Source organism: Paroedura picta, chromosome 5 (genome assembly GCF_049243985.1).
Source record: "Paroedura picta isolate Pp20150507F chromosome 5, Ppicta_v3.0, whole genome shotgun sequence".
NCBI classification, from domain to species: Eukaryota; Metazoa; Chordata; class Lepidosauria; order Squamata; family Gekkonidae; genus Paroedura; species Paroedura picta.
Genome location: NC_135373.1, coordinates 47,840,596 through 47,863,362, shown reverse-complemented (window position 1 = coordinate 47,863,362; position 22,767 = coordinate 47,840,596). Strand labels below are relative to the sequence as shown.

Here is a 22,767-nt window from a genome sequence, read left to right as displayed (position 1 = left end):
TCTGTGCTCCATCCCATCAGCTTCCCTCCCCTAAGCAGGACCATCTGCAGGTGCCAGCCTGCAAATGGGCAACATCAGGAGCTGCCCGTACACATGCCTTCTCTTTTGTGGCCCCCGCTTTGCGGATCGGCCTGCCTGAGGAGGTCAGGAAGGCTCTTGCTCTCCTGACTTTCTGCAAACCAGGGAAACTGAATTATTCAAGAGGGCCTTTCTACACAGGCAGTAGAGTGGCACTGTGCTAAATGATTCACAAAGTCACTTGGGTAAAGTTTTAGAGGCTTGCGGGGTATAGCTTGCTGTAAGCTGGATCCTGCTATGTAATTTTGCTTCTTTTAATGTGTCAGGCTAGCAGTTTGCTTTCCTTCAGTTCTGTTTCTGGTTAGTCCTGCAACCCAAGTCTTTATTTTATTGTTTATGGAACATCCCATCCTACGGATCTCATTGACTCTATCTGCGTAATCTGTCTTGAGTCCCAGTGAGAAAGGCAGGCTATAAGCAATGTAAATACAATGAAACCGGGGGAGGGGGGGGGGAGTGTTCCTTATATTCTTACGGCCAGTGGCCCTCCTGAAGATTACCATCCCCTCTTTGTCTCTTCCAGGTCAGAGTTCTATGTTTGCAGACGCTCATACCAGCAACTGCTCTGTGAAGAGGCATGCTGGTGAAGACGAATTAAGGAGGCGCCTGAAATCCCAGGTCCCGTCCTTAGGAGGCACCATCCACAGCTCTTCTGATTACTCCCGTGAGCCAAAGTACTACCAGGCAGGGCATCCTGGTCCAAAGGCAGAGAAAGGCTTGTCATTCAGCATGCTCAGCTTCCCGGAGGGTTCTTGCTCATCGTTAGGCCGGGACCACAAATCTGGCTCGCTTCGTCACGCTGAGACAGTTGACCGGTACAAGAGCCCCCACAGCCAGGGCAGCGTCAAGACGGATGAGTTGCAGCCAGTGAGTGCTCTGGACTGCCCTGGTGTTGCCTGGGCCCTGGACGAGACAGCTATCCAGGACAGAGCTGCCAAGACCTTCTCCAACGCCACCTTGGCCTCTGGCAGGTGCAACATTGACAACATCATCTCCCTGCTCAAGAGCAAGTGTGGCAACGGGCGCATCAACCTCTACCCTGTGGTGCAGCTCATTGATATCATGAAGGACATAAACCGCCTCTCCCAAGACCTGAAGAGCTGTGGTGTTCACCTGGACTGCAGCGGCCTGCCGTTTGATAGCCACGCGCCGCCTAGCGAGGAGGGCAGGGACCAGGGACTGCAGTACAGTTTCTACTCCTCGCCGTTGCTGGCAAACAGCATCCGTAGTCCAGAGGAGCCAGTGACCCAGGGCTGCACCAAAACAGAGCTGCCCAAGCAGAGTCAGCCTGGCCTCTATGCGGAAGAGGCAGAGAGGGACAATCAGAGTACCCAGTACTCAGCCAAACAGAGCAGTCCTGCGTTGAAGGAACCCAGCAGCCTGGAGGAAAGCAGCAGCTCGGAATCCGATACCACTGATTATACCGAGCTTGCTGACACAGATATCTTGAGTGAGCTGGCTTCTCTGGCCTGCCCAGGCCCTCAGCTGCTAGATCATCAGCATCCGGAGTCCCACTCCCAGTTGCTGGAACGGCAGGGACTGGACACGAAACCCCAGTCCATCCGTTCGCAGTCTCCAGAACACCAGCCACAGCTAGTAGATTCCAAGTCTCTAGAGCCTCCTCCAGAGCCTCTGGCCTTGCAGACGGTAGACCCGCTGCCCGCGCCACTCGGGCTGCAGACTCTGGAGCCTCTGGAGCTGCAGGCTCTAGAACCGTTGTCTGAATCACTCTCTCTCCAATCCCTGGAGCCCCTTTCCGAGCCGCTAGGGCTGCAGTCCTTAGGGGCCCTGGATCATCAGCTGCTTGACTCCCAAGCCCACCTTCTGGATTCTGAAGCTCAGCTGCTAGACCCCCTTCCCAAATTGTTAGACTCTCAGCCACATTTGGGGACAGACGAGTCCTTAAGGACACACCCGCTACAACCCCAGCCCCGCCTTGGCTGCTCTGTGAGAGGCGTCGTAAGGCGAGGGGCAGGACGGGGCAGGGATGATCACAGGAAATACGCTCTACGCAGAACAGATAAACCAAAGATTCTCTGCCGCCGGAAGAGGGGAGGCCGGGGACGGCGGGCAGAGATTGTAGCTGAGACCAGGGTCCTCCCCACACCTGTACCGGTGGAAGTGGTTGTGGCCCAGCCAGAGGAAGTGAGTATGCCCATGGCGGCCATGGCGGCAAGTGAAGAGGTGGATCCCCTCTTCTCCCCCTTGGACTTAGAGGACAGTCAGAAGGCTCCTGCCAACCTGCCCGCACCAAAGCCCAAATGCCGTGGTGTGCGCAGAATGGTGGTGAAGATGGCCAAGATCCCAGTTTCCCTTGGGCGGCGGAACAAGACAACGTACAAAGTATCCTCTCTGAGCAGTAACTTGAACTTGGAAGGCAAAGAGCTGACCACTTACCCCTCGATGGAACCCACCCCACTGCTGAAGATGAAGAACAACGGCCGTAACGTGGTCGTGGTCTTCCCTCCTGGTGAGATGCCCATTATCCTCAAGCGGAAGCGGGGGAGGCCCCCGAAAAACCTGATGCTGGGGCCCTGCAAACCGAAGGAGCCCACCCCAGAGGTGAAGAAACGGAGGAGGAGGAAGCAGAAGCTGGCATCGCCACAACCCTCGTACGTTGCTGACACCAACGACAGTAAGGCTGACTACTCAGATGTCCTGGCAAAGCTGGCCTTCCTCAACCGGCAGAGCCAATGCTCCGCACGTTGCTCCCCACCACGCTGCTGGACCCCGAGTGAACCAGATTCCATCCACCAGGCCCCCGACACTCAAAGCATCTCCCACTTTTTGCACCGGGTCCAGGGTTTCCGCCGGCGTGGTGGCAAGGGGGGAGGGTTTGGCCGCGGAGGAGGACACTCTGCCCGCTCGTCTCGCTGCTCCTTTAGCGATTTCTTTGAAGGCATCGGCAAGAAGAAGAAGGCAACTCCGGTAGCCGCCATGCATGCCGACCCCGCGCCTCCACGGAAACGAGGCCGCCAAGAACCGGATTCCATGGACAAGCCTAAGAGGAAGAGGCGGTCCCGCAAGAACGGGGTGTTGTTTCCCGAGCAGAACCTTGGACAGAACTTCAACGATGGGGCCTCTGAATGGAGCGGAGACAAGGAAAGCCCTTGGATGCCCCACCATGGACACCTGTCCAGCCAGACGAACCGGAACTGCAGTTACCAAGGTGCTGACTCTCGGACCTTCCATTCATCCACAGTGGAGACCAGTTCTTCCAGCCGGAGTGGATTCTACAGTGGCAGCAATCCGTCGTCGCAGTCAGAGTTAAGCCAGGAGAGACACAGTCTTTTCACGGGCTACTTCCGCTCCCTGCTAGATTCAGACGATTCCTCCGATCTGCTGGACTTTGCGCTCTCAAACTCTCGCTCGGAGTCCCGGAAAGCCGCTACCACCTACACAGCCCCTCCCAATGCCATCGCCACCCAGAGGGGCATGGTGTCGTATCCAAGCCGGGGAGGCAAAGGGACCCCTGCCTCCACCGCCCCGACTGCGACTACCGAGACTCCCTTCCATAATGTCATGCCAAGCCGGCAGTCGTTCCCTCCGAACCGAGCGGCGGGATACAACCTGTCTCAGGCTCCTTCGGAGTGCCGTGGCACAGACGCCTTCCAAAAGCTGGCACCCCTTTCAGCTGTCTCCAGGTCCCCCACGGCTCATTCCACAGCCGCCTCCAGCTATGCACAGTACGGCAGCTACAGCAGCAGCGGCGGTGGCGGAGGGCAGAACGTGTCCTCCGCCAGCCTGTTTCAGCAAGGGAAGCCATACCATGCCACGCCAGACTGCTCAAACAACAAGGACTGCAGCTTCACCTACGGCAGTGGCAACAGCCTGCCCTCCTCGCCAAGCAGTGCCCATAGCGTCAGCTACGCCCAGCAGACATCGGGACCCAGCTTGCCCTTGAGCAAGGCCTCTTTCTTCAGCAGTTCGGATCCCAGCCAGTTCTCCAGCTCCTCTCACACGCCCATGAGGTGCGATAGTCGGGCCAGCACTGTGTCCCCCGGTGGCTACATGGTTCCCAAAGGTTCGGCCTCCTTCCAGCCTTCGCCCGAGAATTGTCGACAGTTCCCTAGTGCCTCCCAGTGGGCTTTCCGGCAAGGCTACGGCAGCCTGGACTGGAGCTCTGATGCCTTCAGCCAGCTCTACAATCCAGGCTTTGACTGCCATATTAACGAGCCAAACGTGATCCTAGACATCTCCAACTACACACCGCAGAAAGCCAAGCAGCAAACGGTGTCGGAGACATTCTCTGAATCCTCCTCTGACAGCACCCAGTTCAACCAGCCAGCTGGCTACCGAAGGGCCAACAGTGAGGCCTCATCTAGCGAAGGTCAATCCAGCCTCTCTAGCCTCGAGAAGCTAATGATGGACTGGAATGAGTCCTCTTCTGCCCCAGGTTACAACTGGAACCAGAGTGTCTTGTTCCAGAGCAGCTCCAAGCCGGGACGCGGAAGAAGGAAGAAAGTGGACATATTCGATGCTGCCCATCTGAATTTCACAACATCCGCATATCCCTCCAAACGAGGCACCGGGGCCAGGCAGCCCCGGGGCTCTCGGGGAGCCTGTGCCTCCAAAAAGGAGAGGGGCACAGGGAAAACCAAGTTCCCTGCCAAATCCCAGCCGGTGAACCCACTGTTCCAAGACAGTACTGACCTTGGCCTGGATTACTACAGTGGAGACAGTAGTATGTCCCCTCTACCCTCCCAATCCCGGGGCTTTGGGCTCAGTGAAAGAGACCCATGTGACTACGCAGGGCCTTACTCCATGAATCCTTCCACTCCTTCCGATGGCACCTTTGGGCAAGGGTTCCAGAGCGACTCCCCTGGACTTGGACAACCGGACCTGGAGAGCAAACATTTCCCTAGCATCCCTCACCAGCTGGCTGCCCCACCCCCTCAACAGACTGTGTTCGAAACAGGCTTGCAAAAAGCTTTCTCACCCAACTGCTCTCCAACCTTGGCCTTTAAAGAGGACTTGCGGTCCAGTGACCTCCGGAAACTTCCAGCCTGCGACTCACTCAAACACAGCATGCAAGGGGCTGGGAGCTTGTCCCACTCAGCTGCGCATATGACCTGCCGGGACCTGCCCATGTCTCAGCCACACTACGAGTCCCCCAGTTGCAAAAACCCAGGCTATTGGTACTCTCCCACCTCCAACACCCGCAGCCCCCCCTATGACAACAAAGCTGGGGTCAGCATGCTCATGGACTTCATGGGGAGAAGCCCAGACACTTCCTGCCTCAACCCCCACCTGACTAGCCCCCCCAGCAGCAACCCTTCCAAGAGCGAGAAGGAACCAATGGACATGGCCAGGGCTCACCACCGAGGGGCCTACATTTGCCCCTTGATGAATGACTTGAATATCTCCCCAGTCCCAAGAGACTCTATGCTGCCCCTGCAGGACAACTACAGGTACCCCAACTTTGCACCGCAAGGGCACCCCATCATGGCTGGAGCCCAGAAGAGTGGGTTTTTGGGTCCAATGCTAGAACAACATCCTGAGGACACGTTCACAGTCACCTCATTGTAGTGTCATCTGAAGTGCCAACCGGACAACGAGGTTTTGTTTCAGGGTAGGTGATGAAAGAGACATCAGAAGGGGAGTGGCATGCCTTTTGGAGGGGAGGGGCTGCCTTGGCTTCCTAGTGTATTGTGCCATTATTTCTGTTGTGCCAGCTAAGGGAATTGTAAAATTACTAAATCAGGGACATTGTGGTAAAATGAGGACTAGTGATAAGTTGTCCACTGCAGAAGTTCTCCCCTTTCCTAATTCTGAGATCTGCCTCGTGAGGGAAGCAGGCCTCGCTGCTCCCCAGGATGATGAGGAAGAATTTCGGATCTGCGTTGTCTCAAGAAATGGTTGTTGATAGTTCCTATGAAAGTGGGTTTCTAAATGTCACCCTGAATGGAGAATCTTACAGAGGCCAGGTCAGACAGTATGGAGAACACAGAGTAATGTCTGGGGTCCCCGTCCTGTTTAAGAGTTACATATGAGTTGTGTGATCTCCTCAATTCCTGTGCCTTGGGTGCCCAACTGAGATTGGGAGTTTGGCCTGTGTGGAGAAAGGTCTCCACGTGGTCCCAGGGGGAGATGTTTGGTCTCTTGGGGGACGCCATGGAGTACCCACGGGGGTGTCCCCAACTGAACTAATGGCACACTGCCCCAGTTCCATTGCTGTGCTCTCTGTTAACGTATGGATGAGTCCTGGTGAGTAGCAGTGATGATATCTGAAGTCTATTTGAGTTTTGAAGACAAGTGAGCCATGATTGGGAGAGGTTACGTCACTTCTTTATCTGTTAAGGCCCTGCTTTCCTCCCAGTATGGACTCCCAAGTTGTTTACAACGTCCTTCTCCCTTCCCCCATCTTACCCTCCCGTGAATCACCCTGCAAGGGACATTGAGATAGGAGAGAATGAGCAGCCCAAGGGGAGATTTAGTTGCCTGTAGTTGGAAAACCTGGTTCTCGCAGATCCTGGACTGACAGCCACTCCACTGTACCACACTGGCTCCAATTTAGTGTCAGACATGCGAACTGTCTAACGCAAAAGCACATAGCTGTAACCTAGTGGGCCTCTGGGAAGCCGTCTTTTGCATGACCCTTGTGAAGCACCCCTCAAATGAAGGAGAACAAAAGCCCATAGATAAGAAAGAAGTACCAACCCCAGCCTGCTCAGTCTTCTGCTGCTCCTGAAATGTGCTAGAGTTTTAATGGACCTTGAGAATGCTTTTCAAGCAAGCTATTGAAGTTCAGACTGCTTGCACAGATCATTTTGTTAACAGAGCAATTTGGGTCACTCTTGGGGAAAGAAGCATTTTCATAAATACGTGGGATACAAGCCCTTTCAGACCGCATAGGTTATTCCCGAAACAGAAACCCCAGTAAAGGACATAATGTAGTACAATTATCCCCTATGTCATGTCCGTTAGCCCTATAGCACCCCCCAGTGTGCTCCTTGGTGCCCACTTTCGTCCTGAAATATAAGAGCTGATCCTGGCTCACCCCCCTCACCTCTTTGGAAAAGGAGGTGCTTTAGAAGAACCCTGGAGGCATCATCTTTGGGTCTGCAGGGAGCCCCCGTTCAGAAACAGCAGCCTCCATTCTAGGAGAATGCTTAGCTCGGAAACTGCCAAGATTTTTCTATTAGCCGCAGTCCCTGTGGCAGCCATTTTGTGGTTGGCAATGTCCCTTGCAATGGTAGCCATTTCGAGGTGGCATCTGCAACCTGTTTTTTAGATTCCAAAAGCCCACAGATTCAACGGGGTTGAGGACTCCTGGTGTACTCTGTTTCTGTTGCATTCAAGATACACACAGTGGCATGAGGGGATTTCCCCTCCCCAAATCTGACTGGCTGTCCCATGTTAAGGCCAGATTGCAAATGTGTATTCATGTACAAGCAGGAATCAAACTCTTATCCACACATATGGAGGCGAAGCTAGATGTTGATCTGTATTTGGGTAGGTCTATCCACCACCCCCTCCCCCCGTGATTTTTGGAGAACTGAAATTGGTGATTAAGATAAAAACTGGTTCATGCCAGCGGTTGTACAGATAATTTTCCGAGGCTTATGCTGTCCAGTGAGCTGGCAGTGGAAAGCATCACGTTTACTTGGTGGTGTCTGCCAAATGCTGCAGGGTGAAAATGTGAGCTCTGAATGTCCCCCTTTCCTTTTAATGTTTTGCTTGGCCTTATTTCCCCCTTGAATTATAAGACTACAAGTGAGCAGAGAGGCACTGCATGTGAATTTAAGATAGAGTTTCCCATCCATTAAAATGTCAGTGACCAACTGTGATATTGGGGGGGGGGGGGGGGACTGTGCTCTGGGAGATGGTGAGATGCTTCATAGCTTTTTTTTGCAAGCTCAGCAATCAAGTTGCAGGCCTGGGTCTCTCAAAGGTTGCAGACTACAGATGGGGGCTCAAGCGATGAACGGTTCCTCTGCAGAAAAAGGATTTCCAACACGTAGAAAACTCCTGCATCTAGCATGCTAGTATTATGCACAGGGGGGATTGTGTACAGAAGTATATTCAGTCACACTGAGACACACACACCCCTTTTGCAGCCCAGAAAGGGTGTGGCCAAGACACAGGTTGTATCTCCAAAGAAACCCAGATCTGGCTTGCATATTAGCTGCAAAACACACCAAGGTGGGAACTGGACATTGTATAATGACATTGTAATGTCATGTCTAGGGTGATGTTGTCATTCTTTTGTGAGGTGGTCCACCCACATTCCACTTCATTGGCTGCCACTTGCTGGGTGGGGGAACTTACAATGTGATGTCATTTTGTGTCATGGAACTAATACACTCCACTACACAAAAGTCACCTCATCACATTCTGCCTTCTCCATATTGTCCAGTGGAGTTCCTGCCGAATGATATGATCCCACCCCACGCCTCTCCTTCCCTCCTTCTCGCTCCCTTCCTGTCTGTCTCTTTCTTGCATGCATGCATACACAGAGTTTTAAAAAGAAGAATTCTTTTCCCCAACAAATTGTAGAAACAAACGTTGCTTGATTTTTTGTGTGTTAGGACCAACCAACCAAAATACCAGGAAAAAAGGAGTAAGATTCTCATGTTCCACAGAATACTTTATCAAGCTGGACATTTTATACCAAAGGGGGGGGGGGGCAAAAAGATGGCTCAGGGCATGATCAACAAGTTTGCAGTGACTTAAAATGCAACAGAGTAGAGGTGTCGAACTCATTTGTTGCAAGGGCCAAATCTAACATAAATCTCACTTTGTCAGGTTGGGCCACATGTGCCATAAAATGTAATGCCAAGTACTGGAGATATAAACTTTATAAAGGACACAGGCAAACCCAATTATTGATACAATTTTTAACTCAAAACACAAACAAAAGCAATTGATTCCTAGCAGTGAAAGATATTGATTTACTGGGGAACTCACAAAAGCGCCAATAAATGTATTTAATCATATGCAAGACAACGTTTTTCCCCAGGGATATCATAAAAGGGGGAGGACTTTATATTTACATACAAATTAGTTCTTGTATATCTAGTATTTTTAGGAGATGAGTCATGGTCCTTACAAGTAAAAAAGGTCATTTTTCAGTACGCATCCCCATTCAACCCGCTTCACTAGTCAGGAATGGCTACAATCCATCTCTCGCTCTTTGTTTCTCCTCTTCCCTAATTCTACCTCTGAGGATCTTGAGGAGGGTCACTGAGACATTTCACCACCCCATCTCCAGCAACAACAACCCTGTAAGATGGGCCAGGCTGAGTGAACAGGCCCCATGTGATCCAGATGACAGGGTCCTGGCTCAGGAGGAGGGAGGGTTCTGAACCTGGCTCTCCCAGATCCCCCTAACCCTTCCCCACAGTTACCATTCTTCCTGAGTTTCCCGGGGGGGGGGGGAGCGTCTTACGGAAAGGTCTGATAGAGAAGCTGTTTCTGAATCCTCCAGGGGATGCTTTTTGCCCTCCTGCAACTTCTTTTCCCTTACAGGCTGCGGACAGGTTGGGGGGAGGAGGGAGGTTGTCGTGTCCACCCACCCCAACACACAATCTGCCTCCCAGCTCTGCAGCTGTTCATACATGCAGCGGGGACATCAGGGTCCTTTTTTCTCCCTCAGAAAAGCCCACACAAGAAAGCTCCCATCCCCCCCTGGCCCCATATCCCTTCATTGGCAAACTGCTGCTCCGCACGCCTCACCCCCCCTCCCATAATCGACCATTTGACAAAATTTGAAGCTGATTGGTGCAGTGATGGCAGTGCTGGCCGCTTAGCTCCTCCCCCCTGCAGTGGCTTCACCAGTCCTCACTGAGCTGTGGCTAGAAACTGGGATGCCAGTCCCCAGGTGGGCCTGGGAATCCTCTGGAGATCAGTCCCCCTGGAGAAAATGGCTGCTTTGGAGGGTTGACTCCATAACTTTATATCCCACTGAGGCCCCTCCCCGCTCCAAATCCCGCCCATTCCTGCCTCAACCACCAAAGTCTCCAGGTTTTCCCCAACCCAGAGCAGGCAACCCTAGTCGAAGGAGGGGAAACTAGGCATGCCCAGTCAGAGTCGGGCACGTGGCGAAGACTTTCCTATAGAATCACCGAGGGTCGGACATTACTGAACGGATGACGACATCAGCAGCAGCAGCAGCAGCATCAGGCATGTTCCATTTGGTTTGGATTTTTTGAAAAGTACCCAAATCCTCAAACTTCAATTCAGGCACCATTCAGCCATGCAGTTTAAAAGGATCAAAATTTCCCAAGTTTAAAAAAGATTGGACCAGTGGTTCCAATTTTATGGGCACCCAAAAAGGGTGTCCCCGTCCAATCTCTATTATTTCCAGTGGTGGGGGGAAGGTGATCTGTTCTTGCCTCACCATGTGAAACAATGGAGGTTGGATGCAGGAATCCTATTTGGGTGCCCATAGAATTGGGACCACTAGTCCAGTCTTTTTGAAACTTGGGGGTTCTTTTGAGGAGAGGCTTCCACAGCTACGCTGCAAATTTGGTGCCTCTATCTCAAACACGCCCCCCACCGAGAGAGAGAGAGAGAGAGAGAGAGACCACAGAATAGATGGAAAGGGAAAATTCCCCATTGATTTTAATGGCACCATTGATTAATGGTGCCAAATCACTTTGGATTCAACCAAATCTACTTGGCTGAATCCAAGCCAAGGAAGGATGCTTTGGGTGCTTTGGATTTGGCCCAAATCGATTTGGGCCAGATCTGAAACAGTCTGATTTTTTTTTCTTGGCACATGCCTCCTCTTTCTTTGACTCTGCTTCCATTCTTCCCCACCTCAGCCTCTTAGCCCCCTGTCCATTTCCTTTTTATCTCTTGACAGCTTTGACCACACATCCCTCATGGCCTGTGCTCGCCCTCTCACCTGTCCCCTCCCCCAGTCATCCTTCTGCCTTCCTTTTCTCCCATCAGTTGCTTACAGGCCAGGTAGGAGCCCCAGACAAGCCAGTTCTGACCCCCAGGCCGTATGCTTGACATTCTTGGAACACAAAATGTGTTGGGACAGGATGTGTTCCTTGACAAGGACAGCTACAAAATGTGTTCCCTTGTGAGTGAAATTGTGGGCAACACTTCTAACAGGATTTCAGTTCACTAAGGATTTTAGCAGTGGGGGGGGGGGCAGATGAAATTGCTTGGAGGGGGGGCTGTGGGTTGCCAGTTCCTCATCTCAATTGTAAATAAATGGAAGCTGGGGGTGCTTCAAAGTGGGTCACTGAAACATCAGATATTAATAAGAGGATAATTGTGTCAAAAAGGTTATCAGTAGTCACTCTAACTCCATCCAGAATAAATGTTCTAACAAAATGCTTCAGCAGAATACTTTGATGTATATGTCTCGTCTTGTTCTCTCTGTCTCTGTTTCTCTCTTTCAGAGCTACTTTAGCCAGCACTTTTTCTGGAACACTTTTCAACTTCTGTATTTAATGGAAATCAAAAAAACTGATCTTTTGTTTTGTTTTTCTATTAAAAAAAAGGAAAAGAGGGGGAAAGGAGAGGGAGATAAATGCCCTTTTTTAAAAAAAATAAAGGAAAATATATTTAAAAAAATTAAAACTCGCTTTCTTTGAGAATGGCATGGAGGTGATTTTTTTTTAGAACCGGACCGTGTCGTGAACCCTCTTCCCACCCCGCAGTCCAGCAGAAAGACAATCGAACAGGAATGGACGCCACCCGGGCGGAGCGTGAGAGCATGTGACTTGCTCTAACCCACTCCCATCCCCACCCACAGCATGTGTACAGGACACACACCTGGAAGACAACCGGCAACAATTAGGGACAGCCTCGGGGAAGGGGACATTGCTTTTTGTTTCTTTTTATGGGGGGGAGGGGAGAAAACCGTCTAATCTGTGAACTCAAATGAAAACTCAGTGATGAAGACTAACGACTCAGCATTTTCCTCCTCATCTCCCCTCTCTCCGCCCTCGTGCGAGTCTCATTTTTCTCCCAATTTGTTTGCTTTTTTAAAAAAAAAAAGAGAAAATATTTTTGTTGCTTAATATCTTTGGAGAGCCCAGAAGATTTTTCAAGCCTTGTGAATGGATCTTGGAGGCACTGTTATCTCCCAGTAAGTAATGCTCTTCCCCTTCCTTGGCCTTTTCATCCTTCCCAGTGCCCCCGTCTTCGTAATGGGGGTTGTGTTGCTGGAAATGCCCCAAAGGACATCTCGCTCAGACCACTTGCACAAAAGAAAGGCTGATCAGCCACTGGACTGACATGCTCTAAGGGCCAAAGTCCACACTATGTTTGATACATGGAGACCTGCAGTCAGATTAATTCCCCATAGGAAGTTAATTCTCAAACATGGATTTGGATCAGGAGTGTGATACACAGGGAGAAGGATGTCTTGCCTCCCCCCAACCCCATTTTCCCCACACAAAATATCCTCGGGGAGATCTTTGCTCCATTTATCAGGAACACCTGGCTAATGGGTCCAACAGGTAAGAGAAGCAACTTGGGGGTGGACCAAGAGCCCCTTCTTCCCAGTCCAAATTAAGGTCTCCCATGCTTGGCAACTGAGGTCTTAGATCTGGCTGTAAGTCCCCCATTGGCAAATGGCAAAAAGTGAAGTGGCTTGGCCCAATTCACAGTGTGCCCTCACTGGCGAGAGTCCTGTGTTGCTGTCAGAGTAAAAATAATGCCGGTTGTGTCCTCACTGGCTGTGTATCCAACTTGTGTGCATGGGAGAACCATGTGAGCAACCGTGGGGCTGGCAGTATTCTGTAGTGAAGACACACCGTGGAGACTAAACCTACTTGCTGGTCAGTCTCTAGGACCAATGGAAGGCAATGGTTTTGTGCATATATGTGCAAGCAGCAGGCCACCTTCAACTGCCCTAAAAATCTACCTCTAGCGTATTGTGATCTTCCACTCCTATTTCATACACCTTCCTTTTAGCTGAAATCACTTCTTGCTCAAATGTTTTAAGCCATTTTCCTGGTGGCGCCAAGCCCCTCTGCATACACCTGCCTTTAATCCCCTTGATTATGTCTCTCCATCTTCTGCGCACCAACAGGATGTCACTCCCATCAAAGCACGTTTTCCTGGTGTGCAGGTGTCTCCCTGGATTTTGCCCTTTTTTTCTCCTAAGGCTTTCAGCTTTAATCAGGAGGCACTCAGAGCCTCCAGGTCCCCGGTAATTTGGCACTAATTGCGTGCCAGACCTGGTGCAATTTACATTTTGGAAAGGGGCTTCCCTTTTAACAATCAAGTGATATTGGATTAGCATACTGAAAAAACAGCCATGTTAAACTTTAACAGTTAAAGTCACTCAATGGGGAGGAAGGGGGCCGGGGTTCTGCCTTTCACCCTTCCCTTTCACATTGATGCCCTTGGCTGTGGGGCAATCCCTATAGGATTGACCACTTAAAATTAGGCATAGGGGAATGAAAATCAGAAGGCACGGGGAGATGGTTGGGACCAACGAGTTGAGCTGCATAGGACAGTGTTCCAGGTGCCTGCAAAGTGCAGCTTTGTATGCAGAATTCACAGAATAGGCCTTGCCTAGAAGTTACAGTCTAACATAAACAACAAAACAGTTAAAAACTGGAGGAAGGAAAGCCAATTCCTCCATGTGTACGTGTGCAAGTTGTAACAATTTATGGCAATCCCAGCACAGGGCTCTCAAGGCAAGTGAGAAGCAGAGGGGGGTTGCCATTGCCTTCCTCTGCAGAGCCTTTTTTGGTGGTCTCCCTTCCAAGTGCTGGCCCTGCTTAGCTTCCAAAATCCGACAAGACGGGCTCTACCTTGCCCTCTTCCCTCCCATGCAGATTCATAGATTGGTACAAAACAAAGAAGGTAAAAAGAGTCCTGTTGGATCAGGCAGAGGCCCGTCCACATCATATATCCTGTTTCCCAAAGGAACCAGCTAGAGGAACATGATCACTCCAGTTAACCACCAGCCCACAAGAAGGCTCAGGAGGGAGTGGGGGAAGGATGCCCAGGTGGGATGGGAGGCATCAGAGGGGGGGGCAGCCACTCTCTGCCTCCCCCACCCCAACTGAAACCGGCTCTGCCCCAAGTTCTAGTGTTGTGGGAGAGGGAGAAAAAGTTTTATCTCTCCATATCTGATGTTATTTTGGCAGTCCTGTATTCCCCTTTAGTCCTCTCCCCTCCCCCCCCCCCAAAAAAAACCTAAACAGCCTAAAACAGGCATAGAGAGCATCTCCGCTTTTCCTGCTTTCTTTTAGAAGTGTGCTTCTATCCTTCAAGGCTGTGGAGCTTGTTTTGCAGTTGTGTGGGCTGAACAGTCCTTGCTGCAGTCTCAGCACTCAAAGTGGGAAGATTTCCAGGGGTCAGGAATGGAGCTTGTAGCTCTGGGTCCCATCTCCTCCCTTGCAGGAGTAGGACAAGAAGTTCAAAACAAATGCCTGGATGCAGATTTGCTTAATTTGTCGACTCTGTATAGGCCACAGAAGATTTGTTCGTTTGTTTTAATGGTAGGATGTGTGAATCCTTGGCTGAAAGTGTAGCAGGCAAAGAAAAATTTTGAACTGCTAAAGTGCTGTGGAAGACACCAAGGGCGAAAGAACAGGGAGGCTCTTAGAGTTGACTTACTTACTTGCCGTTGGGTATTTGCATGTTGGAAAGTCTAGTCTGTGTGAAGAACTAGCATGACTTTCCCCCAGATAAGCTAGCTTTCTGCATGCAGGAGTGTATTTGCAGTAGGAAACCACACAGGAATGCAGTCTACGCCCCCCTCCACACACAGTTGTTCTGAATGGTCCCCGGTGGGAAGGACTAGGCCATAAGCTTTATGTGAATCCCACATGGAAGGGAAAAGTAGACCTGCCCGAGTTCTGGAACAAGGATGAGGTTTGGGGCGGGGGGGGGGGGGGGGAGTCCTGCTCAGTCAGAAAGTTTAATGTAAAAGCCACAGTATGAAGTTAACTGATGAGAAGTGGTAAATTCCAGGTGGACTTTACCACTCTGCCGCACCCCCTCCCCCAACCCTCCTCCATATGAGGCAGAATTCATTTATGGGATTTGGTGGTACAAAATGCTGGCCCTGCCCTACAGGTGGCTTTTTGGCTAGACCAATTCACAAAGAATAGTGATCAGTCAAAATGAAGCTCCATGCTCAGAGGCATCATATATCTGAATCTTGACATAGACAGCCAAGGCCTGCATGCCCTGCTTGTGAGCCTTTGGGGACATCTGGACGTCCACCGGAGAGAAACAGGATCGAACTGTGGCTGGATTATGGAGTCGCATTGCCTGTCTACGGCCATTCAGGAGCCAAGTTGTACATCATAGTTCTGGGACCCCTTGGGAGCCATTGTGGTGTAGCAGTTAAGAGTGGCAGCCTCTAATGTGGAGAACTGGGTTTGATTCCCAACTCCTCAATTTGCAGCCAATTGGGTGACCTTGAGTCTGTCACAGTTCTATCAGAGCTCTCTCAGCCCCACCTACCTCACAGGGTGTCAATTGTGGGGGGAGGACGGGAAGGGGATTGTAAGCCACTTTGGGACTCCTTCAGGTAGTGAAAAGCGGGTATAAAAACAAGCTCTTCATCTTCACCCGTTGTTCCATGTGACAAGCACTAGCAGAGAGTGAGTGCAATATTATCAACCATTGTAGGTCTCCTGGAATCACGAGTGATCTCCAGACTAGAGAGATCAATTCCCCTGGAGAAACTGGATGCTTTGGAGGGTAAGGTCCTTAAAGGCATTCAAGCAGCTTCCTCCGGAGCCCGGATGAGGGGTAGCTGCCCCGTAATGGCTTAACATGACTCCTGGGGAAAGGGCCCTCAGTCGCCAAGGGTGCTCCTTTCTGACTCACTGTGCCTCCTGCTTCATCCCTAGTCCTTTCTCAATGCAATAAGGAGACTCTGAGTGAAGTGAAGAAGAAGAGCTGAGTTTTTGTACCCTGCTCGCTTTTCACTACCTGAAGGAGTCTCAAAGCAGTTTACAATTGCTTTCCCTTCCTCTCTCTACAACACCCTACGAGATAGGTGGGGCTGAGAGAGCTGTGGGAGAACTGTGACTCGCTCAAGGTCATCCAGCTGGCTGCATGTGGAGGAGGAGCAGGGAACCAAACCCAGTTCTCCAGATTAGAGGCCGCCACTCTTTAACCACTACAACTGTGCTAGATCTCAATGAGCTAGTAAGCCTCTTGTTGGAAGCCAGGGTATATTGAAGGGGAGGAGTAGGGAATCACACCTGGTTCTCCAGACTTGAGGCTGCCACTCTTAACTACACCATTCTGGCTCTACAACAACCCTGAGGTAGTGTAAGGCTGAGAGAGAACGAGGGAGGCTGGTGTAAGGTCACCCAGTGAGCTTCCAAGGCAAGGTGAGGATTCAAGCCTAGCTCTCTAAGACCCTGTTCTGACACTCTGAACACCAACCCCAGGCTGACTTGAATTCAGCGCTTGAACCAAAGCCTGCCTCTGCATCAGCTAGTGGAATAAACAGGAAATGTCTATTATCACAGCTCCCAGATACCAGAACCTTTAAAATATTATTTATTTATTTATTTATTTATTTATTTATTTATTTATTTATCATACTTCTCTACCGCCCTCCCCGGAGGCTTAATATCCAACATTAAGTACTGAGGGCCTGGTTTTAAACTTCTCGCACATGCCCAGTCATAGAATCCTAGAGCTGGAAGGGGCCATGGAGGCCATCTAGTCCAACCCCTGTTCAGTGCAGGATCAGTCTAAATCAGTGGTCCCCAATCTGCGGGCCGTGGCCCGGTGCCGGGCCATGAAGGCCATGGTGCCGGGCCGCGGCTCCCTCTCCCCGCCCCCCCCCCCGCAGTAAAAAACTTCCCAGGCCGCAAGCTTGCAGCCCGGGAAGCTTCTTACTGCGGGAGGGCGGGGAGAGGGAATCAGGGCCAGGCCACGATTTGGCCGCGCATGGCACATTTGTGCATGCGCAATGCACGGGCGCGGCCCAATGTGCGGGCGTGGTCCGCGGGCGCGGCCTGATGCGCGGGCATGGCCCGCGGGCGCGGCCCGATGCCCTGCCGGTCCCCAGCCTCAGAAAGGTTGGGGACCACTGGTCTAAATCATCCAGGATAAGCATCTGTCAAGCTGCTGCTTGCAGATTACCAGTGGAGGGGAGCTCACCAGCTCCTTAGGCAATCGATTCCACTGCTGAACTACTCTGACTGTGAACAATTTTTTCCAAATATCTAGTTGTTCCCCATGTAGCTTAAACCCAATACTACGGGTCCTATCCTCTGCTACCATGGCATTGCCATGGTAAAAGCACCTGGTATTGGTCAGCTCAAGCATTGCCCTTTAGTAATCAACAGGCTGAGAGCGTGTGCTGCTACCATGCTAACATGACGCATGAATGCAGCCAGTGCATGGGAAAGCATCCTGTATAAATCTGGCTGAAGCACAGAGCTGGTGCTCAGCCAGCCAGCCGTTGGCTAGGCCACGTTTTAAAACGTGTGTGTTTCACAAGCAGATGTGTCATTAGCACACCCTGCCTCCTCCTCCTCCTCCTTCTCCTCCTCTGTTCCTGCCTAATGGCAGCCATTTTGTTGGCACTTTTAAGAGCCTCTCCACAGTCCATTGGGTGCCTTCTGCCGCTGCTCCGTGCTCACTAAGCTGAGCGTGTCTCGCAGTCGCAGTATCTATGACAACAGATCCCTCAGCTCTTCTCATCCTTCGCTTTCTCTAGGATGCCTGTCACTCCGTTTCTTCTGCCTGAGGGCCTCCACAATCTTTGGTGTAGGAGGGTTCAGCTCTTCATCCCTCGGCATTTTCATGACTCTCGTGGTTAGTCCTCAGAATGGCAAAGCCAGGCTCTTGTGAGCCCAGGCAACTCTGACGTCCGAGCCTGGTTTGATGTGACTGACTTGTGGAGGCCATAGTATAACTATTGTAGTCTAACCTAATCTCTAAACCACATGAATTTATTTAGATCTAATTACCTAGAGTAGACCCAAAGCAGCGTACAAAGCTGACACACACACCCTCCTCTGATGTGATGTTGACAGTCAGACAGTGACTGGCCCAAGGTCACCCAGCAAACTTCTGTGGTAGAGTAGGGATTTGAACCTGGGATTCACTAATCCTAGCCTGGCACGGTAGCCACTATACCACGCTGGATGAAGTATTGTTTATAGAAAGTCCTTACTGCCTGATTGAATAGCTTTGTATTTAATTTTGTAATCTACCTTGAGTCTCGACCAGAAAGTTGGGCTATCAGTGAACTAAAGGAAATCAAAACAAGCAGGGCCTTTGGACAGAGACTTCACTACTCAGGAACTGTAGCCAGCCGGACACGTTATCAGGGTCCCAGATCAACTTGACCCTATTTCTTTTCTCCCACCACCACTAAATAAATAATAAACCTTTCTTTTTCTATAGCCCGTCCTTCCTAAACACTTCCTAAACGTAGATCGACAGTCAATAAAATTATAAAATTTATTTTTCATTCATTATCAGATTTTTAATGCCATCCTGAGTCCTTGGGGCATGTTAAAACAATAAAACAGGCTTAAAATGTTAACATTAAAAGCCAGCATACATTAAACAAATATATAAATTCCATAAAACGTTCTATTTCTGTATAGTTCAGGTTTGGGGCCTAGAGATTCACAAATAAGCTGTTTTGTCAACTAAGGCACTTTCTGGCCTCTGGTGCAATGCCCCCTTCCCCCCCCCCACATTGCCCATGCTGCTTTCGCGTTTATAATCTGAGACTTGGCCCACACTGTGGGTCAGGTAGGCCAGCTCCTGTCCAATGACATTATCATCCACTGTCCACAGATTAGCAAAGACCCTAGCATGCCTTGAAGAGACAGCAGACGCTTGCAGAAAGATGCTTGCAGATAACTCTAGGGTGAAAGGTGAGCCGCAGGGTGTGCGGAAGTTTGGCAGCCACCGTTCAACCTCTAGAAAAAGACTCTCCTCTGCCTGAGAGCCATTACCAGTTAGTGGAGACTGGATTGAACTGAATGGGCACGTTTAGGGCTCAGTGGCAGAGCCTCTGCTTTTGCAAGCGAAGGGGGTCTGGGTTCGACAGCCCTACCCCAGCATCTCCAGTTGAGGAAAGCAGGGGTAGTCAACCTGTGGTCCTCCAGATGTCCATGGACTACAATTCCCATGAGCCCCCTGCCAGCATTTGCTGGCAGGGGGCTCATGGGAATTGTAGTCCATGGACATCTGGAGGACCACAGGTTGACTACCCCTGGAGTAAAAGGTGATGTGATGGAGAGCCATTGGCAATCAGAGCAGACTAGCCTGACCACACTAGACCAATGCTGTGACTCTGAGCAGAAAAACAAACTGGGAGCATAGTGTAAAAACTACTAACAAGCAAGTTTCATAGTTAAAAATACAAATGGTTGTTACATGTCATGTAGAGAAGAAAAAGTTGATCTTCCTCAGAAGTTATTCTCCCTCAGAAATTCTCTCCCTCTTATTCGCAACTCAACTTTTACACAAGAGGCAAGCCAGTCCAGGAACATTTCCTTAATCGGACGTAAAGCCTTTGGCTGTAAGACTCGCCAGCCAAACTACGAAACGGGCTTACATCTAGATGCTTGTCACTCACTACAGAAGCTGTTCGTCTGTATCACAAGGATGGGACTTCTGAATTTTGTAACACGGGTCCACATTATTATTAGGCTGGTTTTTATACCCCACTTTTCACTACCAGAAGGAGTCTCAAAGCAGCTTACTGCTCAAAGCAGTTCTGTTCCCCAGAACAGACAGTCTGTGAGGCCGGTGAGGCTAAGAGAGCTCTGAGAGAACTGTGACTGGCCTAGGGTCACCCAGCTGGCTGCATGTGGAGGAGGAGCGGAGAATCTAACCCAGTTCTCCAAATTAGAGGCCACCACTCTTAACCACTACACCACACTGAGAGATTTTTCTGCTACGTGATACATAAGGGCCAATTGTATTTTACAGTTGGATGGGATCCTATTCCTGCTGAGCTCCTTCCCCTCCTTAGATTCTGTCATTCCCCAGGATCCATCCCAGATCTCCAGGATACGTAAAATACAGTGATACACAAGGACCAATTGTATTTACAGCAGGGGTAGTCAACCTGTGGTCCTCTAGAGGTCCATGGACTACAATTCCCATGAGCCCCTGCCAGCATTTGCTGGCAGGGGCTCATGGGAATTGTAGTCCATGAACTTGACTACCTCTGTTTTACAGTATCCACAAATCACAGTGATTGTTATTAGGTGACTAGGTAGAGGGCAGCTTCACGAATGCGTGTGTATTTGTATTTTGTTTTTTTGCTGCCCTCTACCAAGCCCTGCTGAGCTTCAGTGGCAATGCCTTCTGTCTGCATGCAGAAGGTCCCAGGCTCAATCCACAGTGCCTCCAGCTAAAAGGACTGGGTAGTCTGATATGGGAAAAACCCTCTGCTGAAGAATTACTGCCAGCTAGAGCAGACAAGACTGGCCTTGTGGACTAGGGGCTTCTCAAAGTGAGCTGTGCACCCCCCCCCCCGGGGGCGGGGGAAGGCTCCACAGGGGTCATGAGGAATTCGGAGGCAGTAAGGGGGTGGTGAGGAATTTGGGGGCAGTAGAGGGTCAGCAATTTGACTCTCCCTGCTGTGGTTGCCTTTTCCTAGCAAGAGGCATTCCTAGCAAAAGACATTCCAAGGTGGCTTGCCTCTGCCTGCAACCCTGGACTTTCTTGGGGTCTCCCATTGCAGTGCTGACCAGGGCCAACCCTGCTTAGCTTCCTGAAGAAAATGACAGCTTCAGAAAGTGGGCTGGATGGGATCCTATTCCTGCCCAGCTCCTTCCCCTCCTCAGACTCTATCCTTCCCAGGAATTTCTTAATCCAGGGTTGGAGGCTGGAAAAGCCTTCACCTGATTGCTCCTGACGATGGGATTTTCCATTGCTTGTTTCTCTCTCTCTCTCTCTCTCTCTCTCTCTCTCTCTCTCTCTCTCTCTCTCTCTCTCTCCCTCCCTCCACATCTGTCTTTCTCCCCAATGAGGACCCAATGTGACTTTTACAAAGACCTGATATGTTTTTTACCAGGCTAAAATATGTCCACTGTGTAACAACCAAAAAAGAATAGGCAGTACAGTGTGTTTTGAATTTGCAGAGGTCCTAACATGAGCAAAGAGCGGTGTGTTCATATGAGGGAGGCACTAGGGATGTGGCCTGGGAGCCAAGGGAGCGGCAGCCCCAAAATGTTTGGGAACCATTGTTGTAGACCAGTGGTCTGACTCAGCCTTGTTCACAAGCAGACCCAATTTAAGGATGCAGAGGCACCAGGAACGGTTTAAGGATTTCTGGGGCCTTAGCAGAGCACAACTGGTGCTGTTCCTTGTGCTGCACGAGTAACAGAGGGAACCCTTCCCCGGAATAGTTGGAACTTTAGAAGCAACTGACAGCTTCACTTTGCTGGAAACATTTCTCGAACCTTGGTGGGATGTGCAAGTGCAATGCCCCACTATCTTGCAGCTTGTGGTTCGCATGCATGCTCCATGAGTGATGCGCATGCTCAGTTACTAACAGCATGTGTAACACCATTTCTTCATTCTTGTGGTCCACGAGCTGCATAGGAAGACCCCCTCACAATCACCGCGTGAAGGCCTCCCAACCATACAGCTCTGCGGGGCCTGTAGCCTGTGCTCCATGTGTTGTCAGGATAAGCCGCTTCTGTTCTCGAGGTACAATGAATGGACATAAACTGGTGTATGTGCATTGAGCAATTCTTCTTGAGGCCTGGTATTTTTGGAAACAGGATCCCTAATCAAGTCCAGCTGGGCTTCTTAGTGGTGCTGGCCAGTTCTGTGATTTTTCATGGTTTGTTTGATTTTTTTTCTTTCCTCAGTTTCCATAGACGAGAAGAGGACCCTCCCTCCCCCACTGCACCCCAACCATGCTGGCTCTGCTCTTGCAACAAACAGACTGCCCCCCACCCCCACCTCCTCTTGACAGTGCTGCTTTGCAGGGGGTGGAGGGGAGTTCCACCGGAAGCATCCTTGCCCGCGGAAGTCCCAGCAAGAAGAGGGAGGCTTCCCGTGTGTCCGTCCCCTCTGCCGCCGCCTTTCCGTCTCCACGTCCTCTTCTGTGTTGCTGCCTCTTCCTCTTTTCCCCTCGCAGGCCTCGCTCGATCGCTGAGGTGCCTGGGCCACCGCTGTAGAGAAGCAAGTGGAGTTTGCTGGGGGCGGGCGGGAAACGGAGGCTTTTCTTTCTGCACAAAACCAGCAATTGTAAATAATTTTCGAAATGTAAAAAAAAAAAGTTTTAAAAAAATATTAAAAACCAATACAAAAAAAAGCAAACAAAATGAGAACACACGGAACATTTTCAAAATCAGAATTGGGAGCAGGGGAAGAGTCCAGCGAGAGAATCCAAGCAGGAGAGAAGCTAATTGTGTTGGGTATGCACTGAGAAATCTATTTGCAGATGGTTTGACAAAAAAGTAACAAGAAACCTATTTATTGTATATAATGTTTTATTATAAATTGTGTATTGTATATTGCATCTGTACATCTGCTGTGGTTTTGTGATGTGCAAATTTCAGCATGGGTTTCATTGAGGTTTTAAGTTGCTTTTTTTTTATTGTTTCAGGGGGTTGGTTTTGTTTTTGCGGCAGTACACACCCAAAGATCCAAGTTTGTATTAAAAGAAAAACCTAGGAAAAAAATATTAAAGATAAGCAAAGAAACCCTCTTTTGTTGGGGAGGGGGGGAGAGGGAGGGGAGCCAAGGCATTTTCCGAGTTCTCATTGGACACTTGTAAACCGAAACGAGTATTTCCTTCCT

At 50.3% G+C, this 22,767-nt stretch overlaps 1 protein-coding gene across 6 annotated transcripts in view; it reads left to right on the top strand.

Annotated features, from left to right (window-relative positions):
- Window positions 1-22,484, top strand: part of AHDC1 (AT-hook DNA binding motif containing 1) — a 202,348-nt gene extending 179,864 nt beyond the window's left edge. For 5 of the 6 annotated variants that reach the window (XR_013231048.1, XR_013231047.1, XR_013231050.1 and 2 more), the window contains 3 exons: window positions 602-5,650; window positions 11,439-12,130; window positions 21,831-22,484. Coding sequence is in view for 1 of the 6 variants with exons in the window: in XM_077337761.1 (XP_077193876.1) it covers window positions 602-5,607 (5,006 nt within the window). In the remaining 5 variants the exon portion in view is untranslated. The remainder of the gene's footprint in view (window positions 1-601; window positions 5,651-11,438; window positions 12,131-21,830) is intronic. The other variant, XM_077337761.1, reaches the window with a different exon arrangement.
- The last annotated feature ends 283 nt before the right edge of the window (window positions 22,485-22,767 follow it).